Source organism: Semicossyphus pulcher, unplaced genomic scaffold (genome assembly GCF_022749685.1).
Source record: "Semicossyphus pulcher isolate SPU_LCO1_2020_fin unplaced genomic scaffold, fSemPul1.0.p SCAF_1, whole genome shotgun sequence".
Classification (NCBI taxonomy): Eukaryota; Metazoa; Chordata; class Actinopteri; order Labriformes; family Labridae; genus Semicossyphus; species Semicossyphus pulcher.
Window position 1 is genome coordinate 24,447,046 of NW_027211603.1, and position 22,463 is coordinate 24,469,508.

A 22,463-nucleotide genomic window follows, 5' to 3' on the forward strand; every position below is an offset into this window, starting at 1 on the left:
TACTTCCTGGATGTGGTTTAGGGTCATACTCTCTTGACATTTAGGCACAGAAAAAATACTTATAATAATAATAATTATTATTAACTACTGTTTGTTAAGAGCAAACACAGTAAAGATAACTCCAGGCTGAACAAATGATAGATGTCCTTTTTCAGGTCGCTGATCAAACATGTGAATTGCGTTTCCATTACAGACATACCATATTTTGTTGCATTTATGGAATTAGAACTGCTATAAAGAAAACTTTTTACATGTTTGTTATTTTTACTGGGGAATGCTATTATCAGCACAACACAAAACAACATTTGTGGGGGGAAAGTCCACTGGGAGGCCTACTTTAGATGGAGTGGCAATGAAGAGCTGCAGGCCTTCTTTGACTTCTCTTGTCAAAAAGATAAATGAATAAAAAGTTCCATCGCTGCAGATCAAGCATACCTGCAAGCCAGCAGCGTTGGTGATAAAAGGAAAGACATCTGTCCTTGCACTTTTAAATTCTCAGTTTTCATATGAGACTTTCCTTTTCTTTTATTTGACATTCATGACGAGCCAAGCCAATGAGACTCATAAGTAGCCTCCGGTAAGACTAGAAAGGTGCCATAGATGCAAGGTATGATGCACATTTAAGTTGATGAATTACAAATAATAATTTGGTGTATAGGCTGCAGATTTTTTTTACAGTTAGTGAATGTGAAAACATTTTGCTACAACAATGATGAATTAAAATTAATATGTAAAAAAAAAGTTTTTCTTTTCTGGCAAAGCCACAGGGAGCCACTGGAGAGGGGCAAAAGAGCTGCATGCGGTTCTCATGTGTCTTAAATTGCATCCATGCTTCCTTCACTTGCGTCTCAGTCCCTTCCACCAGAGATGCATGGAGAGACTCGAGGAAACCAAGAGAGGAGAGAGGAAACGAGGGAATGTTTTTTAGGAGACATGAGACGTCCTATCTGATGAAGCGTCACGTGCTGCGACGTCTGTTTGAGATGATCGCGTCAGCTGATCTCAGCTGGATCAGCGGTCAGTCTGCTTTTTGTCAGCACACATGTGTTCTGTATCAATTACAATAAAACACACAGCAACAGTGTTTTCTCTCTGTAACCCGTTACCTGTTTAACAAACACCTGCACATGAAGAACAGGCTGCAGTCTGTGTTCCTGCTTAGAGTCATACGGACATTTCTTACCAGCATGTCTTTATATTATTTGTTCATTATTTACATTTTTGATCACTGATAATATGATCTGAATGAATTATTTAATAAGCCCAAATACTGTCTGTTCATGAACTATGAAAATGATTTATTAGGCTTACAGTTTCAGGATAAATAGAAATCACGTCACGCTGATCAAACCGACCTCACTGATGATCACTCTCACACGTTACCTGCTGAAAGAGAGACTCTCCTGCTCCCTCTGAATTCATTCATTCATCCGCAATAAAAGTTAGCAGGGAAATAACTGATCATGACAAGAGGTATTTTTTTAGATTAAATTTAATAGAAATGAATCTGTTTTTTTGCTACTTTTGATTTTTAGACAATTAACTTATTTTCACTCAGATGTTGACTCAGAAAACAAATCAAATCTGCAGTCATTCACTGCATTTTATATATTTTATGACAAGATATGATCAATATTTCGTTCTAAACGATTACAGCTTGTCAAATACCGACTCATTATACCAACGTTTTTTATAGTCGGTTTCAAGGCGCCCTGTAAAGTCTGTTTTAAGGTCCGCTTCTTCCTCTCTGCGGTATGAAACTCCGGTGATGTTGTGAAGTTTCACATGAGTCCGATCTGCTACAGCGTCCAATCACTAACTGATATCTAATAAGGGGGCGTGTCGGCCAGTAAAAGACCTACGTGGAGGCTGCTCTCGTGTATCCTCGCTTATCGCTCCTCGGAACTCCCTCCTCTCTCCTCGATCCTCCGAGCAGCGATAAGAGCTTTGAGACGGTCCTTAATATGGCAGCTCCGGAACTACTTCCGGTTCGAGCGAGGAGCGAGGAGATGTCAAATAAGATACTTGGGAAGCAGCCCATGCATCTCTGGTGGGAGGGACTAAGACGCAAGCGAAAGACGCAAGTGAAGGAAGCATGGATGCAATTTAAGAGACTTGGGAAGCGGCCTAAATATAGATGGACGACATGTCTCCGTCTGCTCCCATTGTACAAAATTGATGCCAAAATAGTCCCCGTGATAGGCGCTGCCATCTTGCGATGGCGACGTCATACGGAGCCAGAGACTGCGCAGTAGAGATCGGCGAGTGAAGCAGCCGTAGCCACTTCCGCTAACCCAAACACAAACTTAACTTACCCAAAAAACAGCAAGGACCCGCACACCGGCTAATTAACAGCAGAACAGCTTCTCTGTGTTGGTCTGAGGTTAACGTTCACAGGTATGGAAACTTCAATGACTGGAGTGATTGTTTTTGTTACGTTTCCACTCGCGGATCGTCCTCCACTTACCGGAACTGATTGGCTGCAGGAGCCGAATTTGTCAACAGAGCTGTCAATCATCATTTTGACAACATCAAATAACTAATTAAAAATAAACTTGTCAGAAAAATGAACACTTGGACGTGAATCAGCATGATAATAACTAGCTAAATGACAGAAACCATGTTTGAGAAAAATTTATCTGGCGTGTATTTTGATTTTATAGTTTGACTCATGTCCCATCTGTTAACATGGAGGAGGCAGGCTTTATGACCTATACTGCAGCCAGTCAGCAGGGGGCGATAGAGAGGGTTTGGCTTCACTTTTAGGGAGCTGTCATGTCGTCCATCTTTTAATACAGTCTAAGGGATATATCAAATAAGAGACATGAGAAGCAGCCATACTGTTCTATGGAAGGCCAAAAGGGTAACAATTCATCCATGCCTCACAGGGACACCTGGGGCTGTATTCATGAAGCTTCTTTGTATGAAGAGTTGCTCCTAGTGACGAAACTCTACGAAAATTCTTAGAATCGTGACGTTTTCTATGAATTTTCCCTTAAAGTTAAGACTAGGTCCTGGTAAAGATAAGTTATTCACAAAGCAGAGAGAGCGCTTAAGGTGAGAAACAGTTAGGAGAAGTGAGGAGGACTTTTAAGAGGTTTAAGAGTTTCTCAAGCAGGGGAGAAAATGGCAGAAAGAAGGAGAGATAGGAGAAATATTCTCCAAACACTGAATGACAGGGAGCTAATTAAACGCTACAGATTGGATCGTGCAGGGATCAAGTTTGTGGTAAATCTCGTTAGAGATGCGATCTTCCACCCAATGCAACAACACGATATCATCCAAGTGATCACAACATTAAGATAATTGGCAACTGGAAAAATGCAGCAGTGATGACTTGGGTCTGTTGCAACCGTCAATCCGCAGGCTAATCACAATTACAGCGCTGTCACAGCCTCATGTTGTGACGCAATTAGTTTTGTTTGTTTACTCCCAACACTTGCAGAGACCGGAAAAGCAGCCGCTTAGCTCCGCCTACCCTCTCTGGCAGACCAACCACTGCTGGAAAACGCGTCACTAACTGGGCGACGCTTGTGATTTTTTCAGCAAATGTTGCCACAGACACCCAGTCTGTAATAATACTATATATTGCAAATGCAAAGGCTTTCATCAGTGGGCCATAGGCTCAATCACCATTGTGTTAGCTCATTCGGCGATAGATAGAGACTTAACAGACATTTATTTACATTAAAATCTTTGAGATTATATCTTCAAGTAAGAATATACCAAATGTATGTTTCCTTAATTGAGTTTAAACCTGTCATTCTAAACAATTATATTTACAAAACACAATTTCACTCTTACATTTATATGATTTGAGTGGTGCCCTTTACTTTGTTTCCTATTTTTTTCTATTTGTATGTTTTGCACCAAAAACACCAGGACAAATTCCTTGTATGTTTAAACTTACTTTGAAACAAACCTGATTCTGAAGTTTGGAGTTTAATTGATGTTGAGTGTTTTTTGGTCACACTGAAGTTGTACTGTAATGTGGATTTGCACTGATAGTAGTGTATTTAGTTCTGTGACAAAAGTTATCCTCGTGACCTCGGACATCTTCAGCTCTTAAACACACAGCGGGCTGGCCGCAGTGGTTATTTGCTGCGGACATAAAGTAGCCAGAGGAGCTTGTAAATGTCCTATAAAAATAAAAGCCTTTCTGGTTAAACATCAACATGTCCCCTGTGTGATCTGGTTTGTAAAGTGTGAGAAACACTCTGCAGTCAACGTCAACCAACACACAAATGTAGCCTAAAAAACTAAAAATAGGCGTTATCACTGATCATCCAAAATCATCCTGCCATTTCAGATGTATTGAAAATACTCGGTACCGTGTTGTGTAACTATTGTTCGGACATGAATCATTATGAGCCTTACTTGACCTCATTTAGAAATAGGAATGTAGCACATGGACTGCACTGCCTTTCATGATAGGCTATCAATCGTAACATCACATGGTGGTTCATGAAGCTACATTTTTACTACATAATAACTACATGTGATTTTGCATCTCTGCTTTCTCTCCCTGAAGCTTCTTGTTTATTATAAACATGATTAGAGTCAGAGGTGTTGTATTTAACCATTAATGGTGGTTAAATCTCTGATTATAATGTGTTAAAAAGGCCCAAACTGATAAAAACACTTCGGTCAGAACTAAGAGGCCCAAACTAATTTTAATTTGGATGCAGAGGAGTATTTCAAACCTTCTTATAAACAATGAAAGAAAAGTTGTTCCATGTAAACAAATTACCCCATTACTTCCTGGATGTGGTTTAGGGTCATACTCTCTTGACATTTAGGCACAGAAAAAATACTTATAATAATAATAATTATTATTAACTACTGTTTGTTAAGAGCAAACACAGTAAAGATAACTCCAGGCTGAACAAATGATAGATGTCCTTTTTCAGGTCGCTGATCAAACATGTGAATTGCGTTTCCATTACAGACATACCATATTTTGTTGCATTTATGGAATTAGAACTGCTATAAAGAAAACTTTTTACATGTTTGTTATTTTTACTGGGGAATGCTATTATCAGCACAACACAAAACAACATTTGTGGGGGGAAAGTCCACTGGGAGGCCTACTTTAGATGGAGTGGCAATGAAGAGCTGCAGGCCTTCTTTGACTTCTCTTGTCAAAAAGATAAATGAATAAAAAGTTCCATCGCTGCAGATCAAGCATACCTGCAAGCCAGCAGCGTTGGTGATAAAAGGAAAGACATCTGTCCTTGCACTTTTAAATTCTCAGTTTTCATATGAGACTTTCCTTTTCTTTTATTTGACATTCATGACGAGCCAAGCCAATGAGACTCATAAGTAGAGTCTCATAAGAGATATTTCTGAGTGGGTGGCTGCAGAAAGGTAGCCGATGAGGTAGCTCAATACCTGATGTATTTAACACTTTTGACAGCTGTTCCAAATAAATAGGCCTCGAGGACATGATTAGATGACATGAAAACCGCTGATAGTCATGATCCACTGCTAATAAAATGATCTCATCCAGGTCTAAAGAGCTAATTTAAGGCCTGGCCCTTGTTTGTCCATTCTATTCTGGTTGTATTGATATGTGTACCATATTATACTGGCTCTTAAATGAAGTGTACCCACATGTCATGTGATTCTCCGCTCCTCTAGAATAAGAAAGGCAGTCATGTTAAGGAGTTTATGTGGTTAAACATTTCCTTCTGTGCCAGAAAAATACATCTTTTTATGACACTCATTAGCTTACAGAGCAGCTGCAGAACGGAGCGAGGTACCCACTGTACAAACTGTTACTTGGATCGAACTCAAATAAATTGAGGCAACATTTTCCAACCAATTTTTTGTAGTTTTGTTAACTGTTTTGGGAAAACCTAGTAATATGCACTTTACTGTATGCAACAAATTTAAGCAGAGTCAACAAGAAACAGCCGAGAAATTGAGTTTAGCCAGGGTCAAAGACGACGGCATCTTAACAACATCAGACTTAATTTAAATAAGTAACATTTAATCTGAAATTTAGAAAAATGACTTGACATACTCAATTTCAGTTATGTTAAAAAAGTCTAACCTGCTGCAAATAATTAGTTAGCAAGAACATAAATGAACAAATACATTTTACAAACCATGAAGATGCAGTCAGAGCAGGGCTGTATAAGCGAGTGTCTTTTTGCTTGAGTGTGTCTTTAACTTCTGTTGAGATTTGATGTTTTTGGTATTCAGTGGGTAATCTTAATGGTTCACTTTATTGAATTGCTTTTTGCTCATTTTGTTTGTTTTTTCCTAATAAATGTATATTAAAGTATTACCTTGTTTTTTCGAGTATGTGTTTTCAGTCACTCTTTAAACACAACAATTTATTGTTAAGCATTTAATCGGTGGGTTGGATTACATTAGATCAGGGGTCAGGAACCTTTTCTTTTAAAGGAGCCATTTTTACCCGTCCTTCCCCCCCAAAATAATACTCAAGTAAAGTACAGATACTCAAAAAATGTACTTAAGTACATTTACTTTGTTATTGTCCACCCCTGAACAGAGCCAACTTTGATTCCTGGAAATGGAGCACAATATTTCACCTGTTTAGATCAACTATTTAAACTTTCATGAGTCATATGTAGAAATTTAGAAATTACATACTATTATAATTTCATGTGAGAAAAATATGTTGTATCCATTGCCTTCTTAGGCCTTGTTATGGTCATATTTTACTGAAAGCCTTCACCATGCAGAATGTAGCTTGAAGATATTCTTTAAATTGCACAACAAATATTGAACAGTTATATTAAGACGTAGTATGGTAAAGAAGTCTTACCCCACAATGACGAAAAGAAAAGGAAAACTGACCAAAAAATGGGTCCTGGAAATGTGGCGCAACATTTCAACTCTTTGGAGAATTTAGTATGAGATCAAACTGCATCTGTCACTGCAACAGTAAGTAACTCAACTCTCATGGAGCAAAATGGCAGTACATCAGGTATTTACTTAAAGCACAGGTGTAGGTTCCACTGAATGAGCAAGAAGTGAACTCAGAGCAGCAGAGTGAGTAGGGGTGGGGGGACAGGAGAGGGAGTGCAACGTTCACATTGGGAATCTCCATTAAATTGCAAATTCATGGAGGGCAAAGCCATAACGTGTGCAATAAAAACAATAAAAACACATTGTGAGACCAAGAGATGATCTAAATAAATATTTCACTACCTTTTACATTTTATTCTTAGTTTTCTTTTTCTAATGGGTATAGCGGGCTTCCCTGCCGTTGTGGGTGTAACTAATGGGACGCACATCCGCATTATTGCACTGGTATATTTTATTTCTGTATCCAAGTTAACTTTGATAGCAGTTATAAGTAAGTGGTATCTCACTCCTCCGTGCAGACCGCAGACTCTCACTTTAGACTTTCACAGTTAGCCTACCACTGCGTTTCATACTCCTCATTGTTGTGCACAACCAGAGGGGGAGATGCATTTATCTGCTGTGCTATATATTTTCCTATGCCTGCCTCTTGGCTTGCGCTGTAAAACCAGGGCCGAGTTAATCTCTTACCAACCAACACAGAGATGAGCCATTTTCCCTGGTTTATATCAATTAGATAAAGTACTAAAATTACCAGCATGGTAAATAAACGTGATCAAACAAATTGAACAGGCTACTGCGCAAGTGATTATGTGTTTTTAGCATTTTGTAGGCAGTAACACTTTATATTAAGGGTACAATTTATGTAAGTAATGCTTAACTAATGCATGACTCATGATGATTTAATGCATGAATTAATGCAGGATGTATCATGAATTCCTGTTGCTCACCATTAAGAAATGATGAAGTCAATGTGACTTTACGTCATTAGTTTACACTTAATAGATCATCAACTAAGGGATGTTAACTCAGTTACTCCATACATTGATTGATATGCGGCCATTTACAAATGAGTATTACGACATCACTAGGTTAGGTTTTGAACAAACGGTTGAGGACCCAGATGCAGACTGAAATAAGTATTTATTTAAACAAAAAGGCAGAAGACGAAACAAAAGGCTTACTCATATGAGGAATCCAAGGGGGGCACGCAAACAAAATGCAATGGCAAAAAGGTCCAACAAAACAGGCAATAAGTAATCCAAATAAAACCGGAAGGTGAAAAATCCACACAGGGAACAATGAGAATAATACGATGCATGGACATGGACAGACGACAACGAACTAGCACCGGGACAAGGGAAGACAAAGACTAAATACACTGGGGAGGTGAAACTAATCAGGCACAGGTGAGACAATCAAGGGAGCAGGTGGAAACAATAAGCTTTGTGCCAGCATTAGCATAAACATGAGTCACACTATCAGTAACACTCTGTCACAATATCTACAGTTATACCCAAACTAGAATGGATTCTTTACAATTGAAATGTGTCAGTAAAACCTAAGCTCTAGATGGCCAGATTATAGGGAAGAATTCGTTTATAAATGGTCCTCTGCTGTAACTCTCAGGAATGTTACAGTAACAGCCATCAATACATTTTGTTCAAGGCATTATTTGCATTTTTCTAGGTCAACATTTTTGAATTAAGTTGGGAACAAGCTCAGAAAATAGCATCGACTTGTGTTTTTGGATGCACCCTGTGCTTTGGACACTCACATATACTCAATATACTGAGGAGTTTAAGCAAACATTGGTCCTGGGAGAGAAGGGCCTCATTGTAATGCATGATGGATAAGGATTTATAGGGCACACACTCATTCTGACCTCCTTAAACGTTCTGCATGAAGTGTTTTCTGGTCAACCTTGTTAAAGATTACAGGTCTAACAGCATGTGTACTTAAAAGTTGTTCTCAATACTACAAAGGGTTCAACTGAGCTTTGATGCCCGCCTAAATTGATGAAGTTTTGCTGTAACATTCCTTCATAGTAAGATAAGAGCCCTCCAGGAATGGCTATGTACACTGCTGCTCACGTTGATACCCACTTACAGCTAGAAGAGCAGTGTACAGTTTGCTTCACCTAAAAGTAACTCAGTCTGAGAGTCCATGTTTTTCTTGTGAGGCACCAGATTAACCCATTGTGATTTTGACAGTTTCATTTTTTTCCTGCAGGCAGATGGAAGCAATTGAATGGGACATATGAAAGGACTTAAAATGCCTCTGTGGCTTGAAACGATTATATGCCAGGTTCAAGCATTGTTAGCAAATTGCTGATAACCTTTGTATGACAACAGGACCTGACTTTCTGTGTAGGGAGTGTTTTTAGGAACTGAGAACATCTAAATATTTTTCCTACTAGTCCTATCATATAATTTAACAATTGTGTTTAGTATCAGGGCTGCCAAGTTTCAGAAAATCACAAGAGTGAGATGAAAAATTTTTGGCCTGTTTTAACGTCGATTTGCCCTGTTTTAACGTCGATTTATACCTTAAGACTGATGTCCTCACCTCCATGCCAGCTGCTCTCCCTGCACTGTGGCCTCCTAATGCTAGTCTTAATTAACCAGAAATTAGAAATGAAAATTGTAACAAGAATTTTGACAAAATACATTTATTTGCAATATTTCATTTCAACCAACTGTCCATCATTTAGCTGGGGACATGTCTCATGTTGTAGGCGTTTGTGGCAGATTTTGATGCCTTGATGACAGAGGCAGGGGGCTCCCACTTGAAACACTGTGGCTCAAGGCTCGCCATCTTCAAAGTCATGATGGACGATAGAGTTCCCTCAAGAGCCAAACTGTTTCGGGTTTTGGTTTTGTTTGAGTAGGGGGTGATTTCGGACACAGCCAAAGTGGATTCCAGGGACTCTGTGGGTTCCTTTAGGGGGGTCTAATAATAATACAGATAAAAACTAAGAGCAACATTTGTCCTACGTCGACATCAAACTAGTAAAAAATATTTAAAAAGTGAACCCATTTTCAATAATTTTGTGTGATCAAAATTGGGTAGTTACCTACCGTCCGTCTTCTAGCAAGCAGGAGAACGTCGAGTGGGTTTTAAACGTCGGCGCTGTTGTGTGTGAAAGATCGTTAGAGACGCCAAGACCCGCCTTACGTTGCTTCTGATTGGTTTATATTGCGTGGTGCCTTCCGTGGTTGGTTAGATTTAGGCACAAAGGACTGATGGATTGGTCTGGGATTGGTTATCTCGGTCAGTCAATCAGAGTTACTCGAACTACGGCATGCCGCGAGGACCAAAGTTTATTATCATGAAAAAAATAAATATAGAGTATTGAATGGGGAAATATAAGCGTGAGAAATGTCAAGTGTGGCGTGTGGTGTGAGAATGGGTCAAATTGCGTGACTGTCACACTCAAAGCGTGCCGCTTGGCAGCTCTGAGTATGAACAGGTTGGTGTCGTTCCTGCTAGGCTCTAGGCCTGCCGCACCTCCACCGGGGCCAACTTGTTAGCTGCAGGGTCATCAGCTGGGGACCACCGCTCATAAATGTTTCGCCCCTTAACCCAGAACATGTCCTGGTGGCGGGGCTGTGAACATGGACGTCTCCCTGACACTCCCTTCAGCTAACTTTCTTCAACAAATTACATGTTTGTGCTGACAAGGTGGGGAAATCATGTTTTTTTTTTTTGTTCTTCGAGATGTATTTTTATCAGTCAAGTAAGAAAATCATCATTGTTAACACGGCAGCCAGCCATACAGTGGTTGTTACTGCATAATGAATAAGGTGTTTGATCAACAGAATGTGTCACTTTGTACACAGTACAAAGTACACATTAAAGGGCCTTTTGGAATGACAAGGCATGGTTATTAAAATCATGCTGATGGTTTCTTAAATCCATCTCAAATCACACAAATTTCATACTGATGTTGTCTGAGAGCATGCAAAGGGTTGTCGTCTCAACAGATAAAAAACCCTCCACGTATTAATTCTTTGACCACTTGGGGGCATTATAAGTCAGGTGGTAAAATAAAACTGAAATATTCACGTGATATAGTTCAGATGTTGTAATTACATATAACAGTAGCTGTAAAATCTTCAGAAGCAATTAAAATAAGATCAAATGTGTTTCTATTTTAATCACACAAACTATTCCTGCTTTGAAATCCTTAAATTTCAATGATTATTAACAATGTGATTTCAATTACCAGCCACGAACGTGCCATCATCTTTGTCCTTTGTCCTTGTCCTTTTCCCATCCTTGTAACTATACGATGCCTCGTTCTGGAGTCTGTCTTTTATTTAAAAAAACAAAGTGTACATGATATTAGAAATAGAATAAATAGATACCTTTTTTAATGATCATTTTACTAAAATACTGGGTAGATGTAAATGTCAAATCTGAACCAATCCAAACGTACACGGCCCTTTACTGTATATACAGTGTTGTGTTCTCTTGCCAGGAGAATTGACTGTAAGAATGGAGATCCTGCAACACTTTTCTGAGAAAATACAGCTCGATCCTTTAAAAACTTAAAGCTAAAAAGTAAACCTTATTTTTTCCTAAAACTAGCCTACTGAACCCTTCTTTCTCAGCGGCGACAGAGCAGAGGAAAAGCTCTGTAGAAGCCTATCCTACCAGCGGGGGACTAAGTCCTCTGGTGTGAGTCCAGCACCCCTTCAGCGAAGAACGGTGCTCCGCTGGCTCCGCAGCTAGATCCGTTAAAAACATGCTGTAAGATACAAAACTAAACCTCCTGAACTCTACTCTTTCTCATAAAACCATCTGCTGTTTCTATCAGGTTCTGCTGTGATTAGAAGCACTAAGGCTTCACTCATCTCTACCTGCTGTTCTCAGCAATATTTCATCATTATTAATCAGATCACAAAGGATTTGATAGGATATCATCATTTGATATTTGATATATGTTTTTCCACCCTCTCCCTCGAAACCCATCAAACAAAGCATTACAAATATGTTCCATTTTAAATTAAGTATTGGTCAACCCTGAAAGCGTTTTTAAAAAAAAAAAATTAGGTATGAAATGAGATTTAATAAGATGTTATGGATGCACTGCAGATAGGCCACTTGTTGTTTTAATTGAAAACTCATATTAATTCAGCTTTAATCGTGTCCCTTAAGTACACAGGCAGAGAAACATCAAAGCACGGTTATGCTTTTGTTCTTTTTCATAAAAACATATTTGTAATTTAAAATAAACAGAGAAACCCTTACGTTTTGTTAGATATTTCTTCGATATTGTGGAAATTTCTGTAGTCTATATTTAACCTGAAGTAATTAATGTTATTGTCAATTTACATGTAGTGCCTATCTATCCCTTCTATTTCTGTGTTGGGCTTGTGAACACCATTCCTCGCGCCGCCTTGCGCGTTCCTTTTCATCCGCGTGCCCGTGGGTTAGCCTGTGTGTCTACGCCGAGGGGATCCAACAGGGAAGAGAAATGCCGTCAAAAATCATCTTTGAAACTGAAGATCAAGCCATGGAGGAAGAGTTGGACACCGTCGCTGAGGCTAAACCCCTAAAGGTGAGCAGAGTGGCTCGTGTCGCCCTGGAAAAACTAAATAATCCGTAGCTCGTGCGACGTCTTGCCCCGGCTGCTTCGTGTTTGACAACATGTGGCTGATCGTGCTAACCTGAAACCTAAGTGTTACCGCTAACTTTTAGCAACGTCGTTAAACATTATATATATTGTAATCAACATTGGTTTGTGTCAAGTAAGTAAAAGGATCCACTGTCAAGATAATATAAGCATACATTGTTCATTTAGCCACTTAGCCTAGCGCAAAGATCACATGTGCAGCCCATGTGTTAGTTAGCTGATCTGTAGAGTATACGGATTTACGAGTTCACGACGTGGAGGCCTTTTAAATTGAGGCTTACATATGTCTATCTGGGCTGTGGGCGCGATCTGATGACGTGTTATACAGCTGGGCTCGTCAGCTGGTAGTCAGGTATATTACATAAAACCCGATCACAACAATAAAAATGGATAAGTAATGATGATTTGTATAGTAGATTATCGATTGTTTTTAATACAACTTTGGTGAGACTCAAACATGACTTTCAGTAAGAGGAACGACCACTTTCAAGGTGGAAAATTACCCTTGACACTTATACTACTTTTACCATTTTCTACTTGCTATATAAAGCGTCAACATTAATTTTAAATAGCCATCATACATTTCCAAAACTAAATTTAATTGGAACAACAGTCATACAGGCTAAAAGTTTTTATTAATGAATTATCAAAACCGTTGTCGATACATTATTTCCTGTAGATTTTCAATTAGTTAATCAAGGAATGCTCTTCATTTGATCACAAATAAAAAAATATTTGAAGAGGATTAATATTTCATTGGTTTTGCAGACAAAATTTTGTTTTCATTTTTGCAATAAATCTTCATATATAAAATCTGGGTTGAAAAATACTGTTTCATCTAACATAAAAAATACAACACCTCCTGGGTGGATTCTTGTTAAATTACAATGAAAATGTAAAGTGTGATTTGTTCTTTCAAAATATTTTATATACTTACAGCTCATTTTCTATCCAAGGAATATCTCAGTTGTTATGATTATCACTAGAACAAAACAAAGTTATCTGGTGTTGAAAATCTGAATAATAAAGAATTTTGATTTATTAAAAACAATGTTTACAAAGTATAATTAAACATTAAGAGTCTTGTGTAAAAATGTGTTTCTCAGTTAAATTGCAATATGATAAGATGATAACAAACTAGATTCAACTGAAGCTGTCAAGGTACAAACAATTTTCTTTCCTAAATCTTTGTTGCCGCTCAGTAATTGTGTTTAAATTAAACCTATTGTTTCCTTTTTAAAAATAAAGATTAAGACCAAGGAGGGCAAGAAGCTTAAGAAGAAACAACTGGAGGACCAGGAAGTGCAGGAGGACCCAGACTGTGAACCTCCAGCACCAAAGAAGAAAAAGAAAAAAGACAAGCTGGCTGCGGACCAAACGAACGGCCACACAGAAGAGGCCACAGACATGAATGGTAACATTAATGGTGTAGAAACACCAAAGAAGAAGAAGAATAAGAAGAACGCTGAAGAAGACACAGAGGTCAGTGATGTGTTAGTTTCAATATGTTGTTACCTGTTGGATCAAAAGGGTTGATCTAGGAACTTAGAAAGGAAAAAATATATATATTTATCACCGTAAAATTTGGTGTATTAAGGCACATTTTTTATTAAAAAAAATGTAATCGAAAAGGTGAGCTGCTTCCTATACCAGTGTGACCAATATACCAGTATAAAATGCACAGAGAGATATTTTATTGTCTTATGGTATTTTACCCAGACGATGGCGCTATAATCTAGCTAAAGCTTCATCACTGACATGTGCCATCATGATCGCCTCACGACTATCAATGTTACTGTAGGCTGAGCTCAACTACTGCACCGGTAGCTAGCAGGATTGTAAACTTGACACGGCAAAAACGTGTTTTGAATGTGTTTCAAATGAAAATAGACTGAAATAGTGTTGAAATAACTTGTGTTCACGTTTTTTTATTGCTAAATAGCTATAGAAAACCGTTTTTTTCCCCTCTGGGATACCCCCAAAACAGACTGTGTCTTATATTCTGGTGTGACTTATATTCCTGATTTTACGGTATTTAACAAGTTGTTTTCTGGGTAAAAATAAGTAGCAGATTAGATTATATTCTGGCCATGCTCTTGTAGATCAATATCAAATAACACTGTCTCCACTTTTCTGTTTGGGTTTAGAAGAAAAAGAAGAAGCAAAAGAAAACAATCACAGAGGAAGCTACTAACGGACATTCCACCCCCAACACCCCCGTTCAGACACCCATCCAAACTCCGGCCCAGTCCAGCGAAGACTCGGCTAGTGACAGCGAAAAAGAAATGGTATGACCTGCAGCCTGAATGTGTACATTTTCGACCAGAATTTTTATATGTTACATCTTTTTAGTGTGATGTCATTTGAGCACTGTTCAGGCTGTTACCAAATCGTTCTTTCGAGGACTTACTTTTTGGTTGTATGATAATATTTTATTTTGTTAAAGATGAACGTGGCCATTTTGTTAGCTTGTTATGGGCTTTTTTGACCTTCAGTCTCACTGGTCTTATATCCTGTCTTGAAAAGAAGAATACAAGTACAGTTCCAACAGCGTGCTTCTAATATATTTACTGTGATTGACTGAACAGCTGTATGGGAAGTTTACAGAAGATTTTGGATTTTTTTAAATTAAGTAACTAAACAACTAAAAAATAACTGCAAAACAAAACATTTTATATGTCGTGATCATTCCAGGCCTCTAAAAGAATCACATTTATTTAGCTTGCTTTGTTCATATTATAAACCTTTACTTTCAATCTTTGGCTTGACATTTTTTGGGTCGTTGTCTTTAACAGACACTCTTCAAAGTCAGCTGTAGGGTAAGAGAGTATATAGACTTATTCTGTGTATTTCTTTAGGAGCAGACACCAGAGCAGAAGGAAGGGGCCTTCTCCAACTTCAGGATTTCACAAGTCACCATCGATAAACTCAAAGGTAAACCATATTGCATTTGCATCACCTTTTTTTTCATGTCCCTAAAAATAGTTCAGGCTAAACATTTGAAGTTGAAATCTGGTGATCACCATACATTTATTTGTGTTTGATGTGACTCCTTTGTACTGAAAGTGTGCTTTGGAGTGTTAACAGGGCGTTGGAGCTGCTGCGGGGTGTGCAAAATAACAAATGAATATTGATCCTCTGCCTTTCTCCCGGTCCTGTCCGTCTGCTTTTTTCCTCCTTCTCCCTCTCTGTCAATTTCTCAGCTCGGGGAGTCTCCTACCTGTTTGACATTCAGGTGAAGACATTCAATCCTGTGTATGATGGAGAAGATGTAATTGCCCAAGCCCGAACAGGGACAGGAAAGACTTTCTCCTTTGCCATTCCTTTGGTGGAGAAGCTCCAGAAGGAATCAGTGGCGCCCAGCAGAGGCCGGCCTCCCAAGGTGCACAGACACAAGACACTTCTACACCGTCACTAAAAAACAAGCATCAGTCAGAGTCTTTAAGAGTTATGATTGCATATAACTGAGGCTCTTCTGCCTGTGTGTAGGTCCTGGTGTTAACTCCTACCAGAGAGTTAGCTATCCAGGTTGCTAAAGACTTCAAAGATATCAACAAGAGACTGTCTCTGACCTGCTTCTATGGAGGCAGCTCATACAACCCGCAGAGTAAGTAATGCAAAGACACAAATATCTCCTCATAAAAGTAACTCAGTCGGTTCTATTCAAGTTCAACTCAATGTAAAAGTTGATCTATTTACATTGGTATACATTTAATTCTCTATTTTTAAGTACTAATGAAAGCGATAAAAAATGTACCTTGTTAAACCAGCCTTCATATATTCTGTCTGCTGTTTGAACAACACACTTCATACATTATTATTCAATGAATAACTTCTGTCTCCGCTCGTGTCCAGTGGATGCTATTCGTAACGGTATCGACATCTTGGTTGGAACCCCTGGTCGCATCAAAGACCACCTCCAGAACAATAAGCTGGACCTCTCTAAACTGAAACATGTGGTTCTGGATGAAGTGGATCAAATGTTGGACATGGGATTTGCAGAACAGGTGGAAGAGATTTTGGCTTCATCCTATGCCAAAGGTAAAGAAAACCAGTGTGTGTTAATGAAAGTGTCTTATATACATAGTTGTTTTATTGTGTTTGTTTAAAGGGTGGAATGTGAGGATTTTGTGATTGTATATTATATGTGTGGAAGTAGATTAAATGATCCGTAAAGTGTGGTCATGCATGTTAAATTAGAATCACGTGTGCTTCCCTCCAGACTCCGACTCCAACCCTCAGACTCTTCTGTTTTCGGCCACCTGCCCCCCATGGGTCTACGATGTGGCCAAGAAATACATGAGACCAGGCTGCAAACATGTCGACCTGATTGGCAAGAAAACACAGAAAGCTGCAACAACTGTGGAGGTAAGTGTGTGAATAACTGAGAATAAACCTCCCGAGTGAAAGAGCTCATGGGTGTGCGATGGACTTCATTTAACAAGCATTACAGCAACCTTTGTTCTTTGGCTTAAGGGACAGTTAAAGTGGACTTCTGAAAATGCCTCTCCTCTCTCTCCCTGCCTTCCCTCTCCTCCTGTTTCTGTCTCTGTGTCCGTCTCGTCTGTAGCACCTGGCCATAACGTGCCACTGGTCACAGCGTGCAGCTGTAATAGGTGATGTGATCCAGGTTTACAGCGGCAGCCACGGCAGAACCATTCTGTTCTGTGAGACAAAGAAAGAGGCCAACGAACTGTCCATGAATACATCCATAAAACAGGTAAACGCAAACTTTCACATGCAAACTTTATTTTTTATTTTTTGGAGGAATGAGGCTTTCCTTAAATCACATAACTTCATAACATAACTGAATACATAGTCGACCACCAAAAGCACCCACTAAGGGATGTTGGCTGTGATCAAAAATCTAACCATCACATACGAATAGAAACAGAGACGCTCTATAAACATAACATGGACCATCTCTTTTAAAACAGCTTCGAAGAAGTGAGCTAATTTTCTATTGTTTTTGTTTGTGTGTTTTCAGAGTTCCCAGTCCCTGCATGGGGACATTCCTCAGAAACAGAGAGAGATTACGCTGAAGGGTTTCAGGAGTGGGGCTTTTGAGGTTCTGGTGGCCACCAATGTTGCAGCCCGTGGATTAGACATCCCTGAAGTCGACCTGGTGGTGCAGTGCTCTCCTCCCAAGGTGTGATATGTGGCCAGTCATCAATCAGAGTTTAATATCTTGAGCATTTTTTCCATCAGAAGCTATGTAGGTTTTATTTTTATCAATGAGGTCAGATCTTCAGGTGCAGATTATTTTCACATAGAACAACATCTGGAAATGACCATGGGCACGTTTTAAATTGATTTGAAAATGGAAAAGGCTGCAGTACATGTGTGCTGGTTAATAAAAGATGATCATAAATGCCTGTCACCATGACTTTGTATGAAAAAGTACTTTCTCTTTGCTCGGTGTCAGGATGTGGAGTCGTACATCCATCGTTCAGGACGTACGGGCCGAGCAGGCAGGACCGGAGTCTGCATCTGTTTCTACCAGAGGAAAGAGGAGGACCAGCTGCGCTACGTAGAAAACAAAGCAGTAAGTGTCCTGTTCAATTCAGTCCAAATAAGAAGAAGACGAAGAGGGGTGGTTATTTTGACCAGCTATGCGCAAATAAAAAAAGGGCTTTTAGTCTGTACTTTATATGCAATGACAAGGGCAAGAGGATCCAGCAGGAAGGGGAGAAATCTGAGGAGTGACTGTTTTATTTGAGAGATGACAGTAGAGGAGATTTCTGCTGCAGCACATAGAAAAGCACACCGAAAGTCACCTTTTCACTACATTTTATTGTGTGAAAGTGACAACTTTGAGACATTTAATGCAATCTGTAAGACTCTACTTTACATCTTTCTATCTTGAGTATCAAACTAAATACATTTATTTGACTTTATTTCAGGGAATCACATTCAGAAGAGTTGGCGTTCCCACTGCCAACGATATCATCAAGTCATCGAGCAAGGATGCTGTCAGGTAGGTCATTCTGGAGGCTGCAAGCCAGGTGGAACAATGAACTACTGTAGTTTATTACTATTTTAAATGTCGGAAGCTGCTGCCTACAGCACTTGGTTAACACACTTATGCAACTTAGTGTCCCTGTGGTGATACAGACCTGAACTGTGGCTTTGCAAAGCCTTTGCCCTACTGAAATCCACTTTATCATAATACCACTGTGAAAAAGAATTCCTAGCAGGAAGAAAATAAGTTGATATTTTAAGATTTCTATTTCTTTATTGTGTTCAGGTTCCTCGACTCTGTTCCAGTCACAGCCATCAGTTACTTCAGAGCGTCAGCTGAGAAGCTGATCGAGGAAAGAGGAGCAGTCGAGGCACTGGCTGCTGCCCTGGCACATATATCTGGAGCCACAAGCCTAGAGCAAAGGTCACTGCTCAACTCTGATGCTGTAAGTTTGCTTTGATGTGGATTTACTGTATTCCTAAACCTAACAATGCTGCAGCCTAATTACAACTCTAAAAACACACAAAACAATTGAATATTTCTATTTCACAAACAAATTTCTGGAGCTTTCAGGTGTTGTGCATAAATAATCCCACCTAACTTTTTGTTTCTGTCTGTTATTGCAGGGTTACACTACTATGCAAATGGTGTGTTCTCAGGAGATGCATAATCTGGGTTATGCTTGGAGAACCATCAAAGAACAGCTTGGAGAACAGTTTGAGAACCACATTCAAAGAATGACCTTCCTCAAAGGCAAAACAGTACGTAAACACACAAACACGTACATATGAGTTAAATTACATTAGTTAGATTTCCTGTTTTTTCAATTTAATATTACATATTTCTGTAAGAACCAATGGGGAACTTAGAGGTTTAAGTGTAAATTTTTTAACTTAAAGGGGCGATATGTAAGATTTTTAAGAGAAAGCTTTATCTCGTGAAGCCTGTCAACATGCAGTGTAGTTATGTTAGAGCTAGTCGGCTAACTTTAGCATGCTCGCTTACATTATGACCAAAATACTACGAGTGTGTATGTCGGTGTTGTCAGTCTTGCTTGACAAATAACTTTGCCAGCTAACATGATACTGACTTGGGTATTAAGACGAACAGTATTGATTTGGACAACGTGATACCTGTCAAAATGTCTCGATATGTCTCGTCAGTGAAAAGTAAACAGAGCGGTGAGTTCTGACACTGAGCATGCCCAGTTTCATGCGTCTTAGGCAAAAGCCCCGGATGCTAGTTCATGCGTGCGAGTGTATGAGTGAGCATGTACAAGAAGGTTGACTGCAGTTCCCTCAACGGCCAACCATGTCGCTATGAATGAGGATTTTCTGAAAGTTACATATAGCACCTTTTAAGGTTAAGAAGGAGTTTTTGAGAAACATCTCTACTATTAAGTGTATTTCTGATTTGGACATGGTATGGGATACAAATTGCGTCTGAATTACAGCGAATGAATGCTCCTCTTAATCAGGCTGGAATCTTTATCTTTTTGTTTGGGGGAAAAAAACCCACTGTTCCCCTGCAGGCATAAAAGAAAGTGATAGACTTGGTGCTTAATCAAAATGCAAATTGACTGAAGAACCCGAATTTTTATGAAACACTTTACAGGGGTTGACAGTGAGCACAATTTTGCACTGGCACTACGGACCCGTAACTTTCCAAATTCACTGGCGCTTCCATCAAAACTACTGGCCCTGAGATAATTTGTTATTTCGGAATTTTTCAACTTAAAATTCAGTTTCTCCTTTTGTAAGGGTTCTTATTGCTGAATATGTGTTCAGTCAATTGTGGAACTATTATAAACTTATAAAAATAAACATATGGGTGTAAAGAGGCTTCCTTTAACACACTTGGTTCAGCAACTCTGACACCCGCATGAAAAAGTAGTAATAGCTGCAGTTGCGTTACTTACAAGCTGTACCTACCATTTCTGACGCTGTTCAAATGTATTTTTAATTAGCGTGATCAGCCCGTGAGGGTAACTTTTTGAAACGATATCTTACCGTCTCCTACTTCTTGTGGCCGTTAAAGGTAAACAGTCTGCGGCACGTCCGCTCTGTGACGGTCTGTTTATGTAGCCACAGCGCTAACGTGCACCGGGACGAGGTGCTGCTGATAACGGGAATACACACACTTATTGCCATCTCACGTAACGGCCCGTGAAAAACAAAAACGTGTGTATTTATACTAGTCCGCGGTAGCTTGCTAACGTCAATTAGCGTGTTCTAGAATGACAGCTGCTCTGTCACGAGTGCAGCAAGTAGCGTGTAACGTGTTGTTGACAGCAGTAGCCATTTTGCGTAAAAAGTAATTAGTCTGATCCATCGTGAACCTCAGGAGGGCTACTATATTGTTTACACTGTGGGCTTGTGGATCTTACTGGCACGCCAGGCCAGTTAAATGCTTGATCTACTGGCCCGGTGGGTGAAAAACATATTGTCGGGCCACCGGGCCAGTGCTTATGTTGAGCCCTGCTTTATTTATTTTTGTTATTATTGTTATTGTGAATTAAGCTATTCAGCTATTAATCCATTAGCAAAAAGTTAATGTATGAAACCTTTTCTGTAAGTGTGACTCTGCCTGTTGCTGCTCTTATTCTGAAAGCACAGCATCAGGTACGTAGACTTACACTCTCTCCTATTTTGTGTTTGTAACAGGGAGTGTGTTTTGATGTCCCAGTTGACAAAGTCAAGGAGATTCAGGTAAGAAACAGTGAAAACCCCGTCTCTTCAACATGTGTGGGGAAATGTTTTCAAAATTAAATTACTAGGAAAATTCAGTCATTAGAAATGAGTTTCGTGTTGAGGTTGACAGAGGTTTTAGTCGTGCTAACATCCTTTCCTCCAAACTTGACCCATCAACAGGACAACTGGAAGGACGGACGCCGTTGGCAGCTGACTGTCTCTACAGAGCTCCCAGAGCTGGAGGAGAAGCAGTCCAGTAATCGTGGCGACAGAGGCTTCGGCGGCGGAAACAGAGGAGGAGGATTCAGAGGGGGGAGGGGCCGGAGTTTCGGGGGAAATGGCGGACGCAGTGGTGGCTTCAGGAACGGCGGAGGTAGTGGTGGCGGCTTCAGGAACGGCGGAGGTGGTGGTGGTGGCTACAGCAACAACAGAGGAGGACACAAACGCAGCTTCAGCCAGGCGTTTGATTATTAAACCTGTGGACTGCTGAGACTGACTGATTTTTATCGGCTGTCAGCGAGAGGGATCGATGCGTGGCTCGAGGAAATCTCCATCATGATACAATCTGAATTGGAAATTCTCAAACTATTAGTCCAATTCATGAACATTCGATAACCAATTTCAGCTATCTGAAAATAAAGTCAACATCCCAAATTAAATTTATTTCCAAGCCATTTCCTAAGGTTTGAAGATCAGATTTTCTGTGTGCAGTATAGAACACTGTACCACTGGCAGCCATTTTTCAGTGCCTGATGTATTGATCTTTTGTGTGGGACATTAGTTGAAACTCATTAAATGACGTGTTCTTAGCTGCAAAGTTACATTATTCAGTTGCCATTTCTTGAATAGCATAGAATTAAAAACTTGCACTTTGCGTCATGCACTGAGTTTCAGCTGAAGTGTAACTTTTTATACTGGGTGTTTGGGGAACGGTAGCAGCAATCACACTTGAGCCTGTGTCTTAAATACAGGCACACTCTTTAGACCGAACAACTTGTAAACTTGCTACTTGATACACAGCCACACTAAAAGACTGAGTGAGGGTTTTGTGCCATGCATTTGCTCAGTACTGCAGACACTGCAGCGTGTCGTGTGTGAGGTGCTGCGTTTCTGCTCTGCACCCACAGAGATAAAACAGGTGTTAATCTTTACAGTTGTGCTCAAAGTCTGATTGCTGCCTTACTCTCAGCTGAAACCTCTCTCCCCAAAAATATATTGGATGATTGCTTTGCAATTGCCTATTTAATAACTGTGTACTTGCTTCCATTCATTTGAATGAAATGAGTTCTTCATTAAAAAAAAGGTCAACTCAGGTTGTGTTGTTTTCTTTTCA

General features: G+C 39.6%; 1 protein-coding gene across 1 annotated transcript; it reads left to right on the forward strand.

The window, feature by feature from the left end:
• The first annotated feature begins 12,266 nt into the window (after positions 1-12,266).
• On the forward strand, positions 12,267-22,443 carry ddx21 (DEAD (Asp-Glu-Ala-Asp) box helicase 21). Its single transcript, XM_069657937.1, has 16 exons — positions 12,267-12,403; positions 13,727-13,960; positions 14,626-14,766; positions 15,337-15,412; positions 15,682-15,860; positions 15,968-16,085; positions 16,334-16,519; positions 16,701-16,846; positions 17,049-17,198; positions 17,466-17,627; positions 17,904-18,023; positions 18,382-18,455; positions 18,726-18,885; positions 19,067-19,201; positions 21,104-21,148; positions 21,311-22,443. Exons 1-16 carry the CDS (start codon positions 12,320-12,322, stop codon positions 21,602-21,604), a joined length of 2,304 nt encoding a protein of 767 aa, XP_069514038.1. The 5' UTR covers positions 12,267-12,319; the 3' UTR covers positions 21,605-22,443.
• Positions 22,444-22,463: the final 20 nt, after the last annotated feature.